A 27,409-nucleotide genomic window follows, 5' to 3' on the forward strand; every position below is an offset into this window, starting at 1 on the left:
GTGGTTAGCATCATTTTCAATATCTGTAATTCTGCATGTAGCCGTTAGGTTTCCAGAAATTGACTAACTTTAATATTAACTACTGAACAAATATATATTTAAAATGATTTGTTGTTTAAAATGCATTGTGTGGTTTGTGTGTTGGTGGTGTTTGGCAAGGATGGGGTTAATTTCCTATCCCTGCCAAATACATGTGAGAGATGTGGCTGAAGCTAAATTGAATGATTAATGGATAGGCTCCAACCACATGGTATATAAGCAGGGAAAAATCCTTTGTTTGGGAGAAGGGAGTTTGGGATGAGTTTTACACTGTGAGTGCTGGTATTATTTTGTAACTATGTAGTGAAGGCTACTGCCCAGCCTACAACTGTATTGTATTTTGTTTGAACCTTTATTTGGGCCTCTGTGCCAGTTTTGTTTCCGTGTTTTTGCTCATGTTGTTCTTGACTTGTTTTTGATAAACCTTTTATTTTTGTTCTGTGAACAGTGTTTTTCTTGATTTATTTGTGTAAAATAAATGCGTGCCCCAGCGCTTAAACCCGCAGTTAGACTCTGAGTCTCCTTCATACCTCCTGACCACCTTGGGCAGCAGTGTGGAGTAGTGGTTAGGGCTCTGGACTCTTGATCGAAGGGTCGTGGGTTCAATCCCAGGTGGTGGACACTGCTGCTGTACCCTTGAGCAAGGTACATTACCTAGATTGCTCCAGTAAAAACCCAACTGTATTAATGGGTAATTGTATGTAAAAATAATGTGTAAAAAAATAATGTAATTGTCCGTAAAAATAATGTGATATCTTGTAACAATTGTAAGTTGTAAGTGGATAAGGGTGTCTGCTAAGAAATAAATAATAATAATAATAATAATAATAATAATAATTAGACATCCGGCCAACCTGTCACAATGACCAAAGAGCTTACAAAGACAGATTGACTTTGCAAGGTACACTTACAATTCGAATAACTAGTCTGGAGAAGAAATCCACAAAATATCTAACCAAGCAAACTTAATTTTCTTCTTGTGCCAAACCAGGGACTAGTTGAGTCAAACTTGAGTCATCTTGACTGTTTTGCTTTCTTTGTAATAGAAGAAACTGCAGAAATAGCAAAGACACCTCTTTTTTTTGTAGGGGTAGGGACATGAAAGTGTGTCCGACACGTTTGGTTTCTCTTCCGATGTCCCGGGTGTGCTCTGACCTTTACAGCTTTGAGTCTAAAGTTCAGATTCAGTGCAGTGGCAAGGAGCCCAAATCCATTCTGTTTTGACAGCTGCGCAGGCCTCATTCATAATCAGTTCATGTGGTCAGGTGTGTAGCCATCACAAAACTGCAGTGCTCTGGCACTAACTTGTTTCATTTGTGGTCTCTCTGGTAGAAAATAGAAACTAGCTTGAGCAAGCATTAAGATAAATGTTTCCCCGTCAAGGGAGGTGTGATTCCACTAGGTCAAATGAAGGGCAAGAAGATGGATCATTGTGGAGAAGTTAAACAAATGACACAAAAACATGATACTTTTTCAACATTTATTTATCCACAAATGATTCAACATTCAATTTCCATGTGTGAAAAAGTATGTGAACCTTTAGATTCAGTAACTGGTGGCACCCCCTTGAGCAGCAATGACTTCAACTAAGCGTTTCCTGTACTGTTGGTCAGTCTCTCACATTGGTTTTGAGGAATTCCTTGCATGGACAGCTCGCTTCAGGTCCTGCCACAACATTTCGATGGGGTTTAGGTCTGGACTTTGACTAGGCCATTCTAAAACGTGGAATTTCTTCTTCTGCAGCCATTCTTTTGTAGATCTGCTTGTATGTTTACGATCATTGTCTTGCTGCATGACCCACTTTCGGTTCAGCTTCAGCTCACGGACAGATGGCCTGACATTCTCCTCTAGAATATTCTGATACAATGCAGAATTCATGGTTGTGTCAATGATGGCAAAGCAGCCCCAAACCATCACACTCCCACCACCATGCTTGACGGTTGGGATGAGGTTCTTCTGTTTGAACGCAGTGTTTGGTTTTCGCCAAACATAATGTTTCTCATTGAGGCCAAAAAGTTCTACCTTTGACTCATCTGTCCAGAGAACATTGTTCCAGAAGTCTTGTGGATCATCTATGTGCTCTTTGGCGAACTTCAGACGGGCAGCAGTGTTCTTTTTAGAGAGCAGTGGTTTCCTCCTGGCTATCCTTCCATGAACACCATTCTTGTTCAGTCTTTTTCTGATAGCTGAGTCATGAACACTCACATTAGCCAAGGCGAGAGTGGCCTGCAGATCCTTGGATGTTACTCTGGGGTTCTTTGTGACTTCCTTGATAATTTTCCGGTTTGTTCATGGAGAGATTTTGGTTGGACGACCGCTCCTAGGTAGAGTGACTGTGGTCTTGAACTTTCTCCATTTCTCCATCTCTCTGATAGTGGATTGGTGGAGCCCCAAATCCTTAGAAATGGTTTTGTAACCCTTACTAGACTGATGAGCATCAATAACTGTTTATCTGAGGTCCTCAGAGATTTCTTTTGATCGTGGCATGACGTGTTTCCACACACCTGTATGGTGAAGACCAAACTCACAAAGTTTCTGATCTTTATATAGGGTGGGGCCTCCTAAACACACCCCTAAAGATCTACCTAATTATTTAAACACCTGATTTTAATTATCCCCTTAATTGAGCTGATAAAACCAGGGGTTCACTTAATTTTTCACATACCCTGAATCTTAATTACTCATTGTTTGTCTAATTTGTACATCATTTTGTTTCAAAAGACATGGAATTGGTTGATATAAACCCTATTGTATATTTAAGATGGTTTGATTCAAGAAGGCTGTCATGGTAAAACTATGGAATTTCCATAATTATCATTGGGGTTCACAAACTTTTTCTCTGCACTTTTTCTGTGGCACAAAGTGACTAGTGGACAAAATCACCCAGATTAATTGTTCTAAGCCCTGTTGATTGCTTCTGCCAGCTTTGCAAACTTTATTTAGAGGGTTCTGCTGAGTGAAGATTGGGAATTAGAATTTTGTCTTCAGACCTTTTGTTTTTTGCTGTCCCACCTCTCAATAAGCTTCACATAATGTTATGCATGCTTACACAACTGTGCACTGGAGTTAGTCTGAATTGGGGCAAAAAAACCCAGGCTCCTTATTTATACTGCTTTGCTATACATTTTAGGATGTGCACAGAAGACATTCATCTCCAATGCTATCAATTTCTCACTTTAAGAAAACTTATTGAAATATTATAAAAATGTTTTAATTGGTTGTACATTGGTTATCATGTGCATACATGGTTTAATTTTTTGGGTTCGGTCTATGGTATTGTGATGTGGTTGCGCCACGGCCCAGATGGTATTTGGCAGGGAGAGAGACTCAGACACAGAAAGCTGCACTTTAGCGCTAATGCACACTTTTGTTCTCAAATAAAACACTAAACAAGACACACTAAACAAAATGTTATACAAAAACTCACGAACACAGGACTAAATAGGCACAGCATGGTAACATAAACACGGACCTCCACCTCTATCACCAACATTAATTCTCTATTAACACTCGTGATCACCTTCTTTATACACCTGCGGCTGGTGCCTAATTAATCATTTAATAATGTGTTCAATTTTCGGCACCAGCCACATGCCCAAATGTTTTGAAATTTAACCTCCTCCCTGCCAACCCAATATTCCCCACACAAATACACACTCAATTCGGCACGGTTTTCGCCCTGCCACAGGTATATAGAATGCATTATAAATATGGGTAATAGTAGCAGAAAAAAAAGAAAAATAATAAGTTGCAGCATGAATTAGGCTACAGTACGTTAAGTGCATATTTTCTTATCCTTTTCAATTTTGCATAATTAACAATGGACGCTTGCCATGACTTTTTGTTCCCTGGAACGAAACTCTTATCTGAAGTAGAGATACAGTACAGTACAGTACAGTTAGCCTCTTCAAAAGCAGATTAAACACTGGTCTTTTTGATATTTTGTTTTTTTAGCAGAGCAGTGCCATTTTGCAAGAAGATGTATTCTAAGGATTGTACTGCTTTACTATTTCAGGTTTTGAGGCAGCGAAGTCCTTTGCCCTTCATGGAGCCCACGTTATCCTGGCCTGTAGGAACAGAACTCGAGCAGGTGAAGCGACCCGCCTGATCCTGGAGGAGTGGGTGAGTACTAAGCATTGCACTTTCCCACATGGCAGGTTGAGATTCCTCTACAAATAACCTGTCAACCATGAACAAAGGAAATTGGGACACTTCATGGTTTTTCTTTGGTATTCATCTGATGGCTGTCCTCATTTTGCTGACATTTGTCGAAGTTTGAGTATTATCAGAGGTAGGTAAAGCAGTCTTGACTGTACTGTCTGAGCAATCAACTCTGAACTGACCAGACCCACAGTATTAAGCATTCTTGTAAGTTAATATGAATGTGGTTAGTATTGGAAATCCACATGCCGCTACCTTTTCACCCTAAATTGTACTCCGAGACACCTCTCTGTGTTCTTTATTTATTTATTTATTTATTTTTTAGTGATTTTCACAAAATAATGGCGACCCAGACACTTGACTCCACCCTGCATGGCTTGATTAGCACTCATGTTCCAAGTGTTTGTTTTTGCATTGATGACCACGTGTATCACCCACAGAGAGGGTGTGTAGAAAGATGATCTTTACAGTAGGTATTGTTTTGGGGAATTGAAGGAAGGAGGACTAATGAACTATTATGACACTTTGACAGTCACACAGATTTATGACTCTTGAAAAATTAACAAATGAAATGCAGGTGCTGAAGCAGAAAGAATAAGCTATTACAGAACTTTAATTACAAGGAACCTGAGGCCGAGAGAGAATTAGTTGATTAATTACAGGATGCTTATAGATCACAGCAAATAGTAAGCATTTTAACCAACTATGAAACTAAATAATAAAAGAAAACCTCTTGCCAGTTTGACTAAGTAATTTACCATCGCTGACAATACTACAATCCATCTCAGAATGTTTAACAAATGTTCTGGTTCCTGTTATCATTTGATAGGGACTTGAATTATTTTGGTTTTAAAATAATTAATTTCAGATAGCATTATGGCTGTTTGCTTTTGGCTTGTGTCTGTGAAAGAGCCGTAAATAATCATTTTTATTTGGCAAATGTACAAAGGAGCCTCTAAGTTTTCATTCCTCAGTAAGTTACATTATAACATTACTTATCTACTTTCACATTAAACTTTTCTCATTCCTTTTTTCCTTGTTGAAATGTGATAATTGTCACCTACCATAAATAGGGATACAGAGATTTGATTGTGCTTTTAAAAGGACATTTATTTTTTGATGCAATAATGCAGTTTATATGTGCAGAGGAAAAGTATACTTTCAGAATCAAGTTCCGAGACCTACAGTACAATTACTAAAGCTGGATGCTCAGGTCACTTGTCTGTCTGTACATATGTCATTTTTAACATGTATGCACAGTGGATGATGGTGTAAGTCATGGTTTTCTTTTTCATGATGCAGAGAACATTTAAATAGAAACTCTCCTCATAAAGTAATAAAGACTCCCATTGAATAAAATGTAACTTTAGACAGTGTGGATAGGGAAACCTACAATAAGTCTGGTTCAGCAGCAGCTTTAACGAGGGAAACAGTTAAAGACATTTTGTGTTAGCCATCTGTCATTTAATACATGATGGATGTAGTTTTTTTTTCCTCCTCCCACGCTTTAATAAAGGTTAATAGGACATAAGCAGTTATTAATACGGAAGACAGTACAAAACAGCATTGTATCTGCTTCCAGGGCTGTCCATTATCAGTAATAATCACCGGAAAGGAAAGATAGCAGTGAAGATAGGACAGCCTGCGCCCTGGAGGAAACTAAGAGCCCGGTTAACACTGAACATGCATCCTGCAAATGAAAACCAAGAAATTGGACATTCTGCGGCGCTTCATTGTCAACAAGGAAATAAGAGTTTCCTGAATCCCATGATGGGTAGCTTCCGAGTAATTTAGAATGCTTTTGTGTGCCAGCCTATTGGTGTACGGCAAACAATTACAGTGCAGTTTGTTGTGTGTGAACTTGAATGTTCAGACCACAAAATACATGCTAATGCTTATGTAATTAAGGTTCGGTCTGCCTTTCCCCTTTTTCCATCCAGTTATGGAAGGTTTTACACAGCAGGGGGTGCTGTTCTTTTTAATGCAATGCCACAATCTGCTGGTTATTGTTTTCATCCTTAATAGCACCCATTACATAGTGGTTTAAACCAAGTTTTAATATGAGCTTAATTAGCCTGTAGTAAAACCAGGAAGGGATCAAACTACTGTGCAAAAACCTGTTTGTATACATTCCTGATATATAACTCTTCCAACCTAAATCATTACCTTAATTACAAGCCATTTACAATACAATACAATACAATACAATTATCTTAAGGCGCAGTAAGAATAACCAAGAGTAAGCCTGGTGAAATAAGTCGACTTAAGTTTAGATTAAAAAAGTTAGGAACTGGACCCAGACTGTTAGATTTAAATTAAAAACTTTGTCTGTTAAGCCAAATTGCAGGGATTTTAAGCAGACCAATGTTCAGTCACATAACAATGCAGTCAGATTTATTCAGATTCATTTTTACAATGTATTTTACCATTTAATGTAAACCTTTAAATCTCAAGGTTTTTAATGTATATTAGAGGGAGGCTACACCATTTCAAACTATGAAGGGTATGCAGTACAAGTAGTTCAAGGGTTAAAAGTACTTTTTTTTTTTTTTTTATTCAATTTCTTTTTTCACTTGCCTAAGAGTGGAGGAAATGAGAAATTTGGAGTCCTGATTTATTTTAATCAGGAAGGAATTATCTAACATAAATCTCTCCTGGAGTAGAGGAATGGCCCTGAAGCAGCCAAGAAAAAAAATATCAATACTACGAAAAGGAGAAATGATTGTTCCAATTCACTGCTTAATTGACTTAAAAGCCTAATGAAAAAGCAGTGCAGTGCTGTTTGTACACAGCAACTCTAATAAACACAGAAATCTTGCAGTGCTCCATAATTTGTATACTATACAAATAGGTATATTACATTATTATAAAATGATTGCAATTTAAAACTGAATGCATATTCTTTATTTGTATTTATTTCCATGTCGTAGGCTGTTGACATTCAGTCATTTCTAATTCAGCTTTTGGTCCATAGCTTGGTCTCTGTTTTACACTTTGTACTGTAGCTTTGTACTGTAGCTGTTGCAGGGCTGCCTCATATCATTTTAAGAGCACTGTCTTGTGCAGTCTTTGTAAGGCCTGTGATGTTGAAGGTGGAGTGGGCCTTGTAGAAAGGATAATACAATCACAGTACGTTTAAAAATGAAGCCATTGAAGCCTATAGTGTAGCAATTCATTTGAAAACTTACTATCTGCAAAATGTCTACGGTTTGCCTTTTGGTTTGATCTATTCTGGATACGGTGAAGGCTATAGCTATACTTAACTGCACTTGACTGAGGTCCTTAGATGACTGAAGTCGCTAGAATTAATTTTGTTTTTGCTGCTTATGTTTTCCAGTTAGCATTTATGATACTATGATAAGGAATTGCATGTTTAGGATTTTAATTACGTCTTTGTGCATGACAAGACACATAATTCAACCAGTAGTTCCCACTTGTCCATCTCAGACTTACATGAAACATCCTATCCACATATACATGTACAAACTGCAAAATAGTTCACCCAAGTTAAATTACTTTGGGACTAATGGATACCCATGTGTTATTGTGTGATGCTTTTAGAGCTTCCCTCCATCTGAAACCATATACTTCACAATGTCTTTACAATCAAGTGACGATTAATTTACTACCAGGTCGACTGTGACTTTTCTATTTGACTATTTGGTGCTACCCATACTCTGTCCACTTGTGGCTAAGTTGAGCCCACCAAACTGATTTCACTTGTTACCTTCAGAGATGAAAGGACATTGAATTGGCTGACTGTGCCACCTTTAGTAGCTTAGTTTTAAAAATAGACCAAAGTTAAAATTCATAATTTCTTGCTTTTGAGCTCTAAGGTGATATTTGGAATGCAAGTAATAATACACAGAATAGTAAACGTACGTGACTTGTGGGATACTGCAATGGGACATTCAGCATCTGTTTTCGTCATTTATGATTAATATTTTTTGGGATGAGAAGCTGCTGTAATTAGGTAACGGACCATAAACCTTTACCTTGTGAACAATTGTTAAAACTTCCGGCTGAAGTGCTATCTTTTAATCATAAGCAAAGAATTGGAATTGCAGTAACAAACATGAATTAGTCTTTTACAGAGCAGAGAACTCATAGCAGGTTAAGGCTGAGGCTGCTTCATGGGGCTGATCTTGGCAATCTTGCAGGCTCTATTTACGGCTTTATTTAACATAAATCTGATAACAAAGATGTTTTATAAACAGAACAGCCTGAAAAACAAGAGAATATGGAAATAGTCTAAAAGGCAAAAGGAGCACCAGCTTTCATTAAATCAGTAATCAACACCAAAGAATTGCTCCTTTGAGAAAAACAAAACCTGCTTTTTTCTTTGTATGAAATAGCTTTGGCTCTTTGCATGGACACAACAGCAATGTATTATTGTTTTTTTCTTAACCCTTGACTGAATTACTTGTTGATGAACTTGATATTTTACGAAATATAATTTTCTCAAATAAAATGACAGATTGCTAACTGAACTTTTAAACAGAGATCTTTGTTTTTTGTTTAATTTAAAAGTCCAATGAAATAGCACAGTAAAAAAAGTAGCAGCTGCGAAGCCTACTGAGAAGTGGCAGGTCTTAAAGGAAAATTATTTTTGCAGGTGGGATATGCTCAGGCAGAATCTATTATGAAAGAACATTTTTCACTTGCAGTGGGTATCTTTTCTGTTAACATTTTCAAAATGGTGAGTTAAACATTTTTTTCCCCCTCAAATATTGTGTCAGTCATTTATGTGGGAATTGTTCTTTTTATTTCAAATCATGATTTTTTTTTTGCAGAAATAAATATGCACAATAAAGTTACTAAATAAAAAATAGAGCTCATACATTTAATTTATGGGCTTGTAAGTTAGGCTTTTGAAACAGTTCTCTGAAAAAACCTTTTTTTGCATTGTAGCAAAAACTCATCTATCCTATCTATATTGTAATTAGTAACAAGTAAAGTACCATATCCATAGAAAAAGAAAAGAAAACTACTGCCATCAGTGATATTGGTATTACAAGACTCTTTGCATGGCATTTTGAGCTATTCTAGGCTTAATTGGACATGTCTGAGCTTGTTAGCTTTAGGCACACAGTACCTATAAAATGCACTCGGCCCATTGTAAAATCTAGAATGCCATGTAAGGGTATTTTATTTTTCGTGGATTCCGTGAAAAATTACATCTTAAATTATATTTAAAGAACATATTGAACAGCTTATTTATAAGGTACAACCACCAAAACACTGAACTTAAAAAACAAAACAAATGCTGCCTTGAATGGGCTGTACATATGAGTTTTTCTTTGACATAACTTAATTAAAGCACAAAGATTAAACAGTGCACCCTGCAGTTAAAAATATTGGAATAGCCGTAAGACTAGAAAAACTGTTGTTGATCTATCCCAAATCACTGTACTGCAATGTTACTAACAACACCTGCTGTTTAGGAGTTACCAGATTAAGGGGCTGATGTAAGGATAGGCGTAGTGCAAACAATTGCGGCTGCAAAATCCAAATTGCCTAGCGGCTAGGCAATTATTTTGCACTGTGGCATATGTAAGCTTAAGAGCAATGCAAATTACTCAACACGCACAAATAATGAGCTGCAATCATGGTAATGAGGGTTGCAATGAGTGCCACCTGAGCATTGGGCTATTTAGCAGCCACAATTACAGCCCAGAGGTGAGGTGAGTTAGGAGTACAGAGAGCAGTAGGCGCTGTATGAGATTTGTGGAGCACGAAAATCAAACCAAACAAAAAAAATATGTCAGAGGAAGGGCAGCAAAAGAAAAGTTTTCTGAGGAGGAGCCGAGAGTCCTTACGGCTGAGGTCACTCAGCATGAAATGTAGTTATTTGGAAAAGCCTCAGCCAACATCAGTTATGCTACCAAAGAGGCCATATGGTCCTCTATAGTGGAGAAAGTCAATGCTGTCGGTGTTACCAGGACAGACAACCAGGTGATGAAAATGTGAAATTCAGTTATTAAGTGTAGTATGTGAGACGATAACACCTTACCACCGCATTCTCCGGCATCCCAAACAAAATGACCCTGGGCTTGAATATGTGGGGTCTTCTCTGTCTTACCCTTCTCCTCCGAAGGTTTTCCTGCCTATCCTCAACAAAAGCCAAGCGTCGCCACATCAAGAAGTGTACCACAGCCACCCTGAGGCCAATGACAGGTCTCTGAAGGCGTGTGGTTTTGTACAGCATTTAATTACTCGTTTCTACAGTGGTTTGCACCTTGTAAGAGGAGGACAGCAAATACCCAAGTGCAAGGCAAAATCCTTACATCTCATTATAATGTTTGCGCCTGCTTTGTATTCCAGATCCCCGCCCAATCCCATGCTCTTTTCTTCATTTGAATACTTTTCAATATTATTTAAATGGATTAATGATGGCAAAGTGCTAATTTGATAGCGGGTGCAGAACGGCAGGTGAAAACCATTATTAACATACACCACATTTTTAGTGGCCGCTGAAGTCTCACTTTACGGCAGCTAACACAATTTGCACGTGCAAAACACAGATTTTGGCTGCAATATGGTTGTTTTGCAGCCGCAAATCACTTTGCATGTATCCTTACCTCAGCCCCTAAATTTATTCAAAGCTTCCTTTTTAAAAAGAAAAAGATACAGAAAACACTTTCTTAGAGGAAGCTCAGTAACTGAAGCAGCAGGGTTTCTCCTTCCTGTCCAGAACTTGTGGGGACATTTTGGATTCAGACCTTGAATATGAATAACAGATTAAGCATACAATTGTGTAGGTGGGGAACAACCTCAAGCCACCTGCTGTCACCATTTATAATACAGCCCTGTGTTGTGAAATGCATTTTATTCATTCCAAAAAGGAACTGTTATTTTAATAGCAATAACAATCCGGTTCACTGTGTGAAGGCTAAAGTAAAAAAGCTATATGAACTGCTTTTGATATACCATCCTGGAATTTACAATATATCATTTGCCATTAGAAAAGGCAGCTTCTTGGTAACATTATGTAATTGATTTTTTTTTTTTCACACTAAATCTGAATACATTTTCAACATGACATCTGGATTAACAATATGTCTTCATTTTTTTTTTTTATATTTTATGCCTATGTATGCTGGAGATGAAATGAGCGATAATTGAAGAAAAATTAAATTTTAGCATGGCATGCAGCCGACAGTACTATCATGAATATTGGCACAGACCTACAGGATCACTTCACAGGGAGAAAAGTATGTTCTGTAGAAATCTTAAACTTTTCACGGCTAGGGACTAGGATGCTGTTGCTGATAACATACAGCGTAAGGGTAGCTGCTGAGCACTTTTGTGGTCACAGTGCATATCTGTGTGTTATGACAGCCTGACAGTCTCCCCTAATGATACAAGGTGAGAACCATGCTATTGTCTTCCCCATGTTCCACTGTTGCTATTTATGTTTCATTGAGTTACAAAGACCTGTAATGTTTGCTCTTGACAATAGACAATAGTGATCCAGTATAATAATAAAATAGCCATACATTGGATCACATCTAGGGGCAATTGCAAGACTGGGGGCAGATACTATTCGTATAATGTAATTCAAACATATACAATTGTTAGAGGGCAACCATAAAAGAAGATAATACAATAGTAATAATATGTATAATCATATTTTACACTGTAAATGTAAACTGTAACGTGGAACAATCACACTGCAGTAGATGCCAAACAAAATAATAATGCAGTGTAATTTAGCCATGAAAGAAATGAAATATTTAATGATAACAGAATGGTTATAAGTAAATATTTTACTCTAAACATGAGGGGAACCAATTGTGCCAACAGCATTGAGTACTTGACAAATCCAGTGCAATCACAACCAAAGTAATACTGTTGAAGATTAATGGTATCTTCACTATGTTGATAACATCAAGCTACTTTGAGTGTTGGGTCAAGCGACAGATAGGATTTCTTCAAGTCCCAAGATACATCACTGATGCCATTTATACAACCTCAATGCACACAGAACAGCAGATAATGTACCCTAATAGTAATCATTAGTGCTTTTATTTCTCCAACCTTAATCCTTTCTACCCCTGCCTTCCTGTTTTGAGTGTATAGATTAGGCTATGCTTGCTCCGGAAAAGGATTTAAGATTTTATATGAAGTATGGAGATTGCATCCATCTGCTATAATGGGAAGGCTATTCAATCTTTACAAAAAAAGCCAGGTGCATTTCAGTTAACCCTCTGACCCGGAAGTATATTTAAAAGGATTTTATTTTGGGGCAATGTTTGTGAAGCATTATGTGGCTGTGCATGCATTTTTTTTTTTTTTTTTTTTGCTGTAGAAATTCTTTGGAAAAATGAACCTTTATTTGTCTCCTATTTAATCTAGAAATGTAGCTTGTAAATATATAGAATGCAGAAAACAAAATGAACAAAGTCATTTTTATAACTATAATAGACCAGGTTGCTGCATTGAGCAAAATGGCATAATATGACTGTAATATAATACAGATTGTATTGGTCATGGAAATAAGTGTAGCGTATACATGCATCACAATTTTGAACTGAATTGGCGCACAATTACTTGAATCAATTCAATTGATCATTAATATTAGATCCTCCCGTGTTTATATTTTACAGATAAAAATAGCAATTTAAATGATCTCATAATAGGTTATCTTCAAAATATGATGCTTTAATTCCATTGTATTTGGTATATTATAGAAACAGTGATCTATTGAGATCACAGTACTGAGGTATAAAATAACTTATGCCTGCTTGGTGTGAGAGCAAGCTGTTGTCAAATTTGAGGAGTATTAAGTATTTAAACCATTTCAGATTGGCAATCTTTATCACGTACAGAGAGTTCTTAATGATTGCTTCAGAAAATGAAAATACAAATTTAACAATACATTTGTATTAGTTGTACATGTATTAGTATGTAACACTAAACACATGACTAAATCAGTGTGTAAGCATTTCTTAATGATTTTATCAGGAATAAATAAGTTGCCTGTTCACTCAGGTCCAGTGCTCCAACACTACTGACTTCTCACAGGAGAATCACTGCAGCCTTTCCCACAACTGACTGCAAACATATGGCATAGATTTGTCTGTCTCATTACAGGAGGTTAGAGTTTAGAAAAGACAAATATTTACATTATGACCATGTTTTACAATAAGAACACTGTTCATGTCGTTTATACTGTTCTGCTGGTGTCATTTTTATGGTCTGTAATGAAGCCACTATAAACCACAGCAGAAAATTAAATAGCAGATGTGCTGCACAGACAGTGCAGTGAGGGCCCCTAAATACACTTGCCAAGGGATGCCTAGCATTATATTGGAAGGAAGGTCTAGCTGGCGAAATGCAAGTACTGTAGGAACTTTTCCTATTGACCCTATAAAGCAGAACCTAATTGGCTAAAATAACCAGAATATCACAAACTAAACATAACATAATAATTCTACGTAGACCCAAGTTATTTCTTGCTTGTTTAAAAAATGTAGATGCATTGTTTTTCTCCTTAAAGTTGGTGAAAGAAACAAACAACCAAAAAAAAAAAAAACTGTGCATTTTGGACACATGCCTATAGATGTACTGTACCTCAAACAGCCATGCCCCTGGCTGACAAGTACAAGTTCAAGTTCTTGTGCACTTCAAGGACACCTCCTTTTCACAATGAGGGCAGGTTAAGCTAACAGATAAAGCGTTTGCTGCAAGTGTGTTTTATTTTCCTTTATTCTCTTTAAAATTCTGTTTATCTTTTCATTTTCATTCCCTGGAGGGAGGTATAATGGAACCCCTAAACAGAGTAATTACTGATCGGTTCTAAAACCAAGGCTCATCTCTGCTAAAAAGAAACTTTGAGCTGCTTTTTAAAGAGGGCTGTTTTTTTTTTTTTAAATAAAAATGCAAATGAACCACTTTATGACCACATTAATTACCCACCTAGCCTCTTATTACCATGTTTGTGGTGTTTGCAAAACACTATTTACAATCTAGTGAATATTAACATTACCAGTCACCGCGAAAGATTGTTGTGTTAGGGTGTGCTTTGGAACCAATTAGGGTAAACCTGCCTTCCTTAGAGACACATGGGGAAAAAAGCATAGCCTTGCAATGTCAAATAATAACATTAACTCAAGCGAGATAGGCAGAGAGCTGTAATTACATTACCAGCTCCAGTTTGCTTTCTCAATGTGTTTTGTTGTCTACAGCTTAGAACAAATGGACGCTGAAGTTCCATCCTGTCATTTTATCTGGGCTGTGATTTTTCCCCTGCGCACGTATGTCACCCAGCAAGACAAACACCAAGGTGCTTCATTACCAGGCTGTGTTTTCTTTTGCCTTTTATGAATCTTTATAAAAAAATAAATAAATACAATGAAGCTCAAATTGACGTATATACATTGTGTGATATGATAATTTTATTATTCTTATGTTAAACATGGGAAATATATATATTTTTTAAATTGACTGTGAAAAGCAACAGCTGTCAATACAATACATGGAGAAAACACAGTGCACATTTTTAGATTCAGCTTTTAAAATGATGGGCTCATAACTGTAACATATTAAATACTCGTGTGACGTATGAAAAAATGTATTCATGCTTTCCTATCACTGAAATAACCACTGCTTACCCCATGTTAGTTTTAACGACTCAAGTTTATTGTAAGTACTTACCTGAAGTCTGATTGTTTAGTATGAATAGAGATTTTTGAGGTTGTTCTGCTGTAACACTGTTACAAATGTATGAATTGATAATGTAGGCCTGTAGATACAACACTAATAAAATGTCTGCTAACATTTCAAATTTTACAGTGTCATATCATAGACCCATCTTTTGAAATGTTTGAGCCATGAAATAAAAATACATTGTTTGATATGTACATCTTGATGTCCCAACCTTTCAACCTGCAGTTGTTTTTTGGGATTGTCAGTGCAGCTGTTGATAGTGGTGACATTTAATTGTATGTTACCATCCCTGTGCACTTCATATCAGCATAAAAACACACTGTAACCAGAATACCTGTTATGTACTCTACAGTAATTAGGGGGAATACCTGTTATGTACTCTACAGTAATTAGGGAGAATACCTGTTATGTACTGTACAGTAATTATTAGAGGTAATATTTGAAAGGCTTGTCTCGGATCATCAATGCCGTATTTCATTGCAGGGAAAGCAGACAATTAAATCATGTACGAGTTCTGCCATTACACCTTGATTAAACACAAATAGTTGAAAGCCTTTGTTTTAATAGCCCTGAGAGGGAATCAGCTCATTGTCTTTCTTTGCTGTCATCTTTTACTTTAGCCACTAATGTAGTTATTTAAACCAATTTAATGCTTTTTCTTTCTGTGATGGAAAAGCAGGAAGCATTTACTTTTGCTAAATGATTGTCCTCAAAGTCATTGTTTTAGGAGCTTAACAAAACAAAACAAAAACAACTATTTCTAGAGTAGATAGTGGCACTAAAGATAAACTGATCCCTGAGATGGAATTACAGCGTTTAACAATTATAATATATACTGTCTATCTTTCTACCTTTTGATGCCGTTCATTTCAAAATCTTAATAGAGGGAGTGATATTGGTTCCATACTAGTTTCAATGTAAATTATGCACTGTAGTGGAGAGCTAAATATAAAGATGCATGCATAGAAAGTTTATACAGTGATAAAGGACTATACTATGATATTTCAAAATATGCATACTAAAACTGTGGGTAACACATTGAACAATTCTTGATGCCATTATATGTATTGCCTTTAGTCCCAAGGCATCCCGAATCACTGTACACAATCTTCCCATCTGTGCCCTGAACAAGTTAGTCATTGTTGCTCACCTGTATTCCAATAAGAAAGCTATTTGCCTCAATAATTTAATAATGCTAAATGTGTACATTATTTCAGCATGCCATTTACCTGACCGTTCCAGTCTGAATTTCAATGTTTTCAAAAGATTTTGTATTCTTTCCATTATAAAGTACTAGAACATTTCTCAGACTTCTATTATTAATGTAAATTTGACATCCCGTAACAGCTGTAGGCACAATTTTATTACTCATTATGTTGCGAATAATTAAGCCGTAGTGAATTATATCTTTGCAACCAAATGAAGATGTGGGATTTATGTTTTTTTTTTTTTTTTTTTTCTTCAGTAGTGCGATGAAAGTGATCGTATTAATTAGGGCTGAAAAACAGAAAACATCAATTAATATTTTTAAGTATGGTTGGCTTTGGTGAAAATCAACAAACTCTTATTTCCTGTGAAATTTAATTGCTGAATTCTAAGGTTTTGTTACAGTAGCTGATTTAGATTTTCCAACAGACATACCAACTACTGAAGTTCTCAGAACCAGTAAACAGGAAAGATTTTAAACTGTGATTGTTACTTAAAACAATTTCTGTTTTACTTAAGCTGGTTATTGAAATTCTAAGCCCTAGTGTGCAATGTAAAATGTGGAACATAACATATCTTATTAGAAGATTAACTCAAAAGATTTAAATGAAAAAAAATATGGGTCAACCTTTTTCTCACAGGACATTGTTAATACGCTGATAAAAGACTTTACATTGTTATTTTATTAGTGGATACCAAAGACAGTTCCAAGTCACAGACATGACTTATCCTGTGTGTGTATGTATGTGTGTGTGTGTGTGTGTGTGTGTGTGTGTGTGTGTGCGCATAACCAGTACAGGGATAGAGTACTATGAAAAACCTGCCTTGTGGGAATGCACACACATGACATTCTTATTTTAGCAATAGTTGGCATAGAAATGACAATGTAAAACCTACCCTGGTTACACCTGGAGGTTTGTCTTTTTTTAATTAATTTTTACGACGACAGTGAAACGGATACCCCCCCCCCCCCTTTACAGATAGAGAGCAGGAGCTGTGTATGTTGGAATGCTGGAGCTGACTATAAACCTGTAGCACTGGAGTGTTTGTGAAACCGCACTTAAACCACAATAAACTACAGGGCAGCAGTAATTACATTAGCTGTCCATTATAGACTAAACATTTACTTTTGGTGCTTTACAGAGAGCTTTGCCCTTCTCAGTAAAGCTGTATTCTCAGAGAGGCATTTATCAGGGAAATTGAATTGGAAAATATTATCTAAATGCAGTTACATTTACATTAAATTCCTATTAATTTAGGCCAGATAGAATTTAACTTGCTGCATCAGTTTTGCAGAGCAGCTTTATTACCCAATATATTACGTTAAAAGGCGGTACGTGTAAGTTATACTCAGTGTGTTTATAGTCCTGCTTTAGTTCATTTAATTCTACAGTGAGTCCCTGTTTTTGGAGCTGTGCTTCATATAGAACATGGAACTCGGAAAACAAGATATAAATATTGTAATTGTTTTCATATGGAGGCAGAGTTATTTTTTTCTGTTACAGTATCTTACCTCTATTTGTTAGCATGCAGCAGTGTTTTTTCTGGGGTTTATTAACTGCAAATATTTATTTAAATTTAAAAGGTATTATTCAGTAAGATTAATATTTTTGGATATATAGCTGTTTAACCCTTTTGGTTCTGGATTCCCTATTGTAGTGGGTTTTATATCCAGGATAAAGCTCTATGTGTAATTTATTTATTTATTTATTTATTTATTTATTTATTTATTTATTTTTTTAAAGTGGTACCTCCAATACAGAATCTGTAGTACACACACAACATTTGGTTCAAGAACTATGAAATACTTCAAATCCTAATTTCTGAAAAGAAATTTTAACACCAGTTACATCTGCAAGTGTATCCGGGATCAAAAATTGCTCAAACTGACCCATGAGCAATCTCTGTTCGTTGTGCATACCATGTGCCCGCTGTGTGCCACCTTTTATAATACATCTAAGTCACCTTTTACTTTACACTTTGACTGCATGGTCTCTTGCGACCCCAAGTGCCTATAGAATGCACTTTGTATTGTATAGTACAATAGATGTATATCCTATCCCCACAATAGTGTCCTACAATCTGTTATATATTTCAATGCTGTATAATGTACAGGGGTAGGGGGTCTTATTCCAACTTTAATGTACATTTCTGAAATAAAATATTTATTGTATATTGAGGACTATGAAACTGTGTGATAATGTACTGTAGTGATGTTGGAAAGTAGTTTGTGATATTCATAGTCTCAAGTGCTTTCCAACATTTGCAAAAGCCTGTTTTTTTTCAGTATTTGTTTGTTTTTTTAGCAGAATGTTGAAGTCCCCTTATGGACAGAAGAAAAGGCTGTTAAGGATGAAATGTTCTTAGATATGCATGAAACCTCAAAACACTTAGAATTAGACTCCTTGTGAACAACCTTGTGTGAAATGAAACAGAAAGAGAAAAAAAAAAACCCTGCTAAGAGTAGATCTCGTTGAGCACTCAGTATTGAAAGTGGGGCTTTGGATCAAGATGAAAGAGAAATTTAATTGTATATGGAAGAGCTGTTAATTGAGCTGCACTGTTTTTAACATGGGAGCATCGGGTCCGGGTGCTCAATACCACAGAGAATTATTATCAGATCATGAGCCTGTCAGATCGGATCGCAAGATTCAAATGGAAAGCTTGGCATCTTGATGGAACCCTGAACAGCAGATTGAAGAGTCAAAAGTTCATCTGGGCTTTGGCTCCGGACAGTATAACCCACAGACTTCCTCAGTCATCCCGATCATTGTGAAGTTGAAGGTACCGTTGGGGGGAGCAGGTTCTGCTCTGTGTTGTAATCACGTGCAGTCATTTGATAGCTCTTTAAGTCAATGGTAAGAATGTGTGAAACTAAAACTAATAGTAAAAAACTGCAACCTTAAGGCAGGTTTGAAGCCTTTTGAATGCAAGCAAAATTCCTTTTTAAGGCTAGCTAGATGTACTTGGTGTACAGTATGTAATGCACTTACAAATCTACTTAGTCAGTTTTTGCCCTTCAAGCCTACAAGCTCAGGATAGAAAACTGTTGAAGAACCCTGCCCCCCCCAGGACCGGTACTTTACCCTGGAGTGACAAGGACTGACACACACCTGACACAAGCTACTATGACAAGAACAAGCTACTTCCCTAATATTTGATTTTATAATATATAAAGTTGTTTTTCTTTCTTATTCCAATGACCTAACAATTTTATATTCAGAACTGATCACGTAGCCATTTTTTGGTCTACCATATCAAGACAGAGAACTAAAGTAAACACAGGCAATTTAGTTATATGACTTCTGAAAACTTACATTACATTTGATTAATCTGATTACTATAGAAAATAAAAACATTATTTTTATTTTAGAAATGCTTGACTTAATCCTATTTGCTCAGTGTATGGTAATAGGTATCCCAACACAGATACAGTATATCTTTTGCTGTTTCTCATATTTATTTCAGAAGCCTTCCAATCTCAGGGCAATAAGCAGATAGGTATTCATTTACTATTAACTGTCTGCAGACAACTGCAGAATGGAAATATATTTAAAATGTAGATAAAAAAAACCTAAGCACTCTTCCTGATGCCAACAACAAATCTAATTTAAACTGACAACCCAGAGACTCATGCTACATTTTTCTCTTTAATGTAACACGACTTTAAATTGATACGGCCCCAGAGTGATTGAAAAACTCTTACAGCTTGTCTCTCACCATTACATTTCTGATCAGTGCAACTTCATTTCGAAAACTCTTTTAGTTTTGCGAATGAGTAGTTTATTAAACACCATAGAAAAAAAAGTGAAAAGAGGCTAATGAATTTTATTTGTGTACAGTAAGCTTTTCAAGTTATAATGTTGGCAAAAGTGTATATGATGTTATTATTGTTGTTTCTAAGGTTGGTGCTCATGAGTGGCGAGTGCTTTCAAGCTGGTGTCATTCTCACAAGTTATCATTATAATTCAAACTCAACGTGTTATCTTTTTTTTCACAATTTTCATTGATCGGATTGCATTTTGGAAGTTCTTAAAATGTAATTGGCAGTTACATATTGGTAAATAACTCCTGTTAAACTGGTATTGACAAACAAGGAGGCTCCAGTTTGGCCCGTTCTCTGGACATACCTTTCGTTCTGGGTTACTGGCTCCTGTTTTATAAACCGTAAAGCTTCTGATACTGCTTCTTTCTTTTTCTTTAATCTGAAACTTGATTCACATCTCAATGACAAGAGTCCGTTTTGCGACTGCTTTAGCTTATCTGTACAGCAGCTTTTTCTTGTTTGTATTTTTTTTTCCCTTTCCCTGCAATAAATTGCCTGTGTTTCAAAGCCTCCACTCCATTATTCTTCTGAAGACAAATGTTCTGGTTGCTTGATTTAAATTGACTGGGAGAGATCTCTGTTAGTCCCTGTAGCTTCCTCCCATTGATTCCTCTAAGACATCGACACACAAACCCATTATCTGTAAATCTTACAGCAGGCTTTACTGTAATATCACACAGAGGTATATGCTCTACTGCTGAATTAATTATTCTCATGATACATTTGAGAGCTAGCTATATTCACTTCCTGAAATAAAGAGAATAAAACATGAAATCCAAAGCCTTCACCTTGTGTGGAGCTGCTGATGTTTAAAGGCTTGATTATGCATTTTGTCTAGCTTGGGGCATACAGAAGTCTGTCTGGAATTTTAATAACTAGACATGTAGGAAACAACGACTATATTATTATTATTTTTTTTTAAAATGCTATTCCCACAGTCTTTCTTCAGACCAATTGAAAGCCAGTAAAATAAAGTACCCTTTAAAAATCCCTTTAGCTTGCTAAATAGCACTGTATTTGAAAAGTAGGCTTTGGGAAGCACAATTATCCACATTTTTTTATTTTTTATTGTTGAATATTCATTATAAATACATTTTGGTTATTACTGATTTATAAAAATATCAACAGAAGATTGGGGGCTAGAAACAAGTTCACTTGGCTGAATCCACCACCTATGATACTGCCATCTAGTGAGAATCGAGGGAACTACACTTGACAACTTTTCCCTACAAATGACTAAAATCTAACCAGTACCAACAGTGTTACATGGTAGGTTTCATTGATGAGGGGAAATGTGTACATAAAGGACTGGAGGGTTAAGAGTTATGTCTTGAACAGAATATACAGTGAAAGGCACATTAAACATACCAAGTTGTATATATTATTGAGGCTTAATTGCTTTAAAAACAATCCAAGTAAAGCTAAGTATCTAAATGCAATTCCTAAAAAAATATTTGGCCAGTATTGAAGATAAATAAAATAAATAATAAACTAATTTGTGTCAATTCAGTAATATGTACAGCAAGTCAGGTTTCAAGGCTGTACTAGTAAGGTAATAGAGAACACAAATACAGTTTGCTGCAGCAAAAAAGGAACAGCAGCAACTAATGCAGGCAGCGACTAACTGCAAGTGGAAACTTACTCAGTTGAACCTATAGTAATTTAATATACTATTTAAAACTGTGGATAAAAACTTAGGGTAACTGTCTAAGTATTTTGATACCAAGTGTATGAACGATGACGGCATTACATGACTGTGTGTTTATTTAAAGAGTTCAAATTAAGTTGCAAAGCTTACATGTTTACATTAGTAAAGTATATTGGTAGTGGTGCATTACTGACTACAAGAACAAAAGCTACTTGGCTGTAATGTCTCTGCACTGACCCTCAACTTTCTAGTGTCACCAGTTTGAATCTCAGTTGGGTTTTAAACTCTTGACCATATTGAGTTTCTGCATTTGTCTGGTGGAGTATTTTACATGTTGACAGGAAATGTTAGCTCCCCACCAAAAACTGCACTCCACAGTTGACAAGGTGACTGTAAAGTTGCTAAACTAAAGTTTATTCCCCTCCAGAAGCATGTTGGTGAAATTTTGAATTCTCTAAAAGTAGCTTTACAGGAAAGGAAAAAAACAAACAAAGCTTTGTATAACATTTTTGATTGATGAAGATGAGGACTGTTTGTATTTTGAAACTCAGATTTCCTACATATATCTGTTTAGTTTGCCATGCCCGTGCCCGGCAGCCTCCCAGAATGCTTATTACCACAGGGAATTTCCAGTTTTCAGATGGACTACACAGGGAAAAGGGGATTATATTGAAGGACTATTGCCTCCTGGTTGTGACTGACAGTTCACAATAATATCCTCAGCTTTCAACATTAGGCATTATTCATAACCCACATTATTTGGAAGTAATGGTAAAGCATAATAGCATAGCATAGCATTAACATAATACAATGTTAAATTACTGAACAGGTTTAACTTTTATAATGATTGTGTCACGACAGTCCTTATTTCATGAGTTGGTTAATTGTTTTTATTCCTATATTTGATACACTACGATGATATTACCAAAACAAAATATAATATTACAATGTTACCCATATCTTCATAATTCTGTATTAAACGGATGTACATTCATTCATTTTGTTGGCTTGCTCTCTTGCAATTTTTTTAGATTCCAGTGCAGCTTGTTACTTGTATCTTGCACTAAAAAGGGTATTGCTTGTAACAATTTTTCAAAAGATCATACCAGTTCGATATTGCTGACCCATGGTGACAGTTCTGCTGGTATGGTGCAAAACAGGTAACTAATGCACACACCTGTTCTTTGTGTATTGTTTAAGCAGCACTTACAAATAATAATAAAGGCTACATTTTAGGCTTGTTTATCGTAATCTCTGTGTGAATCTGCTGATAGCAACACTAACCAAGGTTGCACTCATATGCTATTCAAATTAAACAAACTTGTAACTTGAATTGTAATAATCCATCATGCTACATTCACAGACCAAGGGGTTTCATGAAAACTATTTGAACCTTTATATCTTTGTGGGCCATTTTTTTTTTTGGTTAGGTAAATTTTAATGAATCCGCAATCTATTTATTAATCCAGATTTATAGTTTATATTTTTGCAGATGTGTACTATTGTATATACAAACACACACACACACATACAAATATATATATATATACACACACACACACGCACACATACAAATAGTATTCAAAGTACTACAACTATAATTATCTACCAGTCTTCCAGTAGAACAATTCTTTACAAATTAAAATAAGGGAACCTATAGAAAAGGGATGGGAGAGTTAAGATTTTAGCTGTGAGGTTCACAGAGATTAATCTACTGTTCCATGTAGTTGAATAGACAATCTGAATGAACCCTCACTGCAAGCAGCTTGATAGCAATTAAGAAACCAATGGTGCAGGTCATAAATGATTACAATTATATTTATTATATTACTGCTTCATCTCTCCAAATAATATGAAAATATTGTGCAGTAATACAACAGCAATGCATGGTTAAACAGCATTTTAACAGTATTATAAACTGAAACATGTACCAATATTGTTTTTTTCCCAGTACAATTTAAATGGGGTGCACAAGCAAAAAAAAAAAAAAAGATTTAATTGTATAGGGATTCTCAACTGAAAATGAGGAAAAGGCACAATGAGACTGCAGATGAGCATTGATGATCTGAATAGCCCTCCTCTCACTTGTAACTTTTCTTATGATCTCATGTTTGGATTTTTGCATATGAATAGCACGTGATACAGCTCTCTCAAATACTTGGCCACTTCTAAATGTATTTCATTAGAATTTAAATAAAACCTGTTAAACTGTGCTGAGATATACACTGCGAGACAACATCCATGCATGAATAGAAATCTGTTGTTGAACTGCAGCACAAATCATTTTTAAATATGAGTCATGGATCAGAACCTGATCCAATTTGCTGTGTGTGTTAATTCTGCAGTTCAGCACTTTTTCTCAGAGGTGGGTGAATTGAAACTTACTCACTTGTCGAGTCAAAACATGTTAATATGAAACATGCTGCCGTTTTGTCAGATGGTGGTGCCCCTGACAGGTGATGAGTTGTAGTCAAAGGACTCCTCACAGGCTTTTTAAAGTGAAACGATTACAGTACTCAACTCTTTTCTGGATTTACGTTTATTTAAGAATTAAATAATATAAATATCATTCTGAAAAGTGCATGGGTGTCAATTTTTGTTTATTAAAAATATGTAAAATATAGGAATATTATACGATTTATGTCAATTGAATAGATCCCACTTATTTAATGTAAAATAGGTCTTTTAGTATAGTAAGATGGAAAAATCGATCTGGATAATTTACCATGGCACCTGGCCTTTCAAGGAAAGTATTTTGCCAGAAAGTAGCATCACTATTGAAATCAAGAACAGCTTTACATATTAAAATAGAAAACAATAGCTTTACCACTCCTGAAGTTATGGGCGCTCTTCTCCCTCCCAGGATAAATTCCAGAAATCCACGAATATCCCTCCCTGTAATTATCAGTTAGTGTAAAATACGCAAGTCAAGGCTTGTTTTTCATATTCGAACATGTAAAGTGACTTATGTCTTAACACTGCAATTGAGTCATTTTATACTGGAATGTTCATCTTGTGTGTAATTTATACATAAAATGAAAACACTATATGAAAAATGAGCATTCAGTATGGAGAAAAATAAGCAAACTGTTCTGCTTTCTTTCGTTCATCCCTCTGTATCTAGTTATTCCTTTTTAGTGTGACTTCCACCCATTTGATCTGTTAATACATCATTACCAACCTCCATGTTTTTATTTATAAGCATCTGCCAACTACCAGATGCTCAGTTGTATAGTTTCTTTTTTTATATAAAGCCGTTGGTTGGTACAGCTCCATGTTACACTGTATATGTTTTTATATACTGTATATATATATATTTTTTATCATAGACTTGAACGTTCATACTTTGCATAATGTCATCCAACTGTTGTGCCATTCTGTACAGAATCTGTGCAATACTAAGTATAACCTTACAGTTAACCATATAGAATATTTCTTCTGTAATACCATAGCACACAATCGATAGATTAAATACAACTTGCATGTTTACAGGTTAGTGAATAAAGCGTATGCTTATTGCTTGTTATGTGGAGAGAAAGTTGTTTCAAGAAATGTTATACTTGTTTCTTCTCCAGGTTACTGAAAGGATATTATTCTTTTGCCAGTGCGCCATGCTCACTTGCTTATATTGACATAATATTGACATTGCTGACAAAGTACATAAAATGTAGACTATTTAAGAGGACTTTGATTGATTGATTTAAAATCTGGTTTTGATAAAGTGCTTAATGACAATATTGCAAGGCAAAGCATTTATTCCAGTCTTTAATTTAAAAGAATATATATATATATATATTTCTATATGGGCAGCAGTGTGGAGTAGTGGTTAGGGCTCTGGACTCTTGACCGGAGGGTTGTGGGTTCAATCCCCAGTGGGGGACACTGCTGTTGTACCCTTGAACAAGGTACTTTACCTAGATTGCTCCAGTAAAAACCCAACTGTATAAATGGGTAATTGTATGTAAAAATAATGTGATATCTGTATAATGTGAAATAATGTATAATGTGATATCTTGTAACAATTGTAAGTCGCCCTGGATAAGGGCGTTTGCTAAGAAATAAATAATAATAATAATAAAAATAATATATGTTATTGTTACAAAACTAATTGAAAGTGCTTATGATGCCTTGAATTGCAAGTACTTGTTTTATTTATATATTTTTTTGTTTTTAAACAGGTGATTTTTCAATAATGATTTTGCATTAATGCTTTGAAAATATACCACATTGACTGTTTTTTGGTTTTAAAGAGATTTTGCTGCGGCTCCCGAGTGGCACATCCAGTAAAGGCGCTCCACGTGGAGTGCAGGATGCGCTCTTTAGTCTGGACGTCGCGAGTTTGAGTCCAGGGTATTCCACAGCCGACCGTGGACGGGAGCTCCCAGGGGGCGACGCACAATTGGCCGAGCGTCATCCGGGGGGAGGGAGGGTTAGGTCGTGCCAGGGTGTCCTCTGCTCACCGCTCACCAGCGACCACTGTAGTCTGGCTGGGCGCCTGCGGGCTTCCCTGTAAGCTGCCCAGGGCTGCGTTGTCCTCCGACGCTGTAGCTCTTGGGTGGCTGCATGGTGAGTCCGCAGTGTGAAAAAAAAGCGGTCGGCTGACGGCACATGCTTTGGAGGACAGCGTGTGTTTGTCTTCGCCCTCCCGAGTCAGCGCAGGGGTGGTAGCGGTGAGCTGAGCTTAAAAAATAATTGGCCATTCTAAATTGGGAGAAAATTAATACAAATAATTGGCAAAGACTAAATAAAAAAAAAAAATTATATATTTAAAAATTTAAAAATGTACTAAATATGAATATTTTCCATAAGGTGGTAACCAGTTTTGTTTTGCATGTGCTGGCTAAAGTCAGTAGCTTTGTGTTGGTTCTTTTCATATACAGTATTCCAATTTGGAGGGTGCTGCCCAGAATAGACTGTAACTGGTGTTTAAACTGTGATGCCTTACCATCTGCAGCATGGTATAGTATGTAGATATTGCTTGCTGTTTCAGTAAAATAGTAACAGCACCTGTCTCTACACTGAACAAAATAACAAGGTTCTGTTTTACAGTGTATTATTGTTACCTTCTAAGCACTTTCAAGTTGTTTTAACCATGTCCATAGGCTGTTTAGTAATAGGGTGAATAATATGTAGACATGTTTATCTATAATAGATAGTGTTATTGCTTGGAGCAGGGCCGGAGCATAAAATCTTAAGATAACATGTGTTTGCTTTGTGTCAAAACACATGCTACTAAGATCCTAACATGCATTATAGTTCATATATTTATGTAAAAGACTATTCATTCACCTTGTGCATTAATTCATCATTGCTTTCAGAAGGGCAAAATCTTTAGGTTAAATGACTCTACCTATGTTGTATGAAATACCCTTCTCCACAGACATCATTAATCAATGATTTGTGCTAGACGAATCCCCCCCCCCCCCAGCACACACATACACTAATAAAAGGCAGAGCAAAATGTGATCTTTACAGTGCACAAATATAATTTAATAATCATAAAAACATAACCTTGAAGAAAAATGCCAAACTAATTTAAATGCTAATTTATTTGTTAACATAACATCAAGATTTCCACGACACATGTGTCAAAACTTTCCAGTTTGTTAGGGACAGGTATTTTCTGCTTGTTTATTACACTGTTTATTTTTCTTAATTTAAAGCCATCCCAAAGAGGTATGAGGCTGCCAAGGTCTGAAACAACAAAGACAGAACTCAAGGAGAGATATGGTTACTTTTCACACCAGCGTTGTTATTTACTACTTTATAGCTGTAAATGTTATTTTAATATACTTTTCATCTCCTTGGGGATTCATTTCCATGGCGATGGCTATACAGTATAGCAGAGGAGACCCTAA

General features: G+C 36.0%; 1 protein-coding gene across 6 annotated transcripts in view; it reads left to right on the top strand.

Moving 5' to 3' along the window:
* Positions 1–27,409, top strand: part of LOC117425746 (WW domain-containing oxidoreductase-like) — a 339,286-nt gene that overhangs the window by 18,293 nt on the left and 293,584 nt on the right. For all 6 annotated transcript variants that reach the window (XM_034042978.3, XM_058993704.1, XM_058993705.1 and 3 more), the window contains exon 5: positions 4,055–4,161. In XM_034042978.3, the coding sequence (XP_033898869.2) occupies positions 4,055–4,161 (107 nt within the window). The remainder of the gene's footprint in view (positions 1–4,054; positions 4,162–27,409) is intronic.

Source organism: Acipenser ruthenus, chromosome 20 (genome assembly GCF_902713425.1).
Source record: "Acipenser ruthenus chromosome 20, fAciRut3.2 maternal haplotype, whole genome shotgun sequence".
Classification (NCBI taxonomy): domain Eukaryota; kingdom Metazoa; phylum Chordata; class Actinopteri; order Acipenseriformes; family Acipenseridae; genus Acipenser; species Acipenser ruthenus.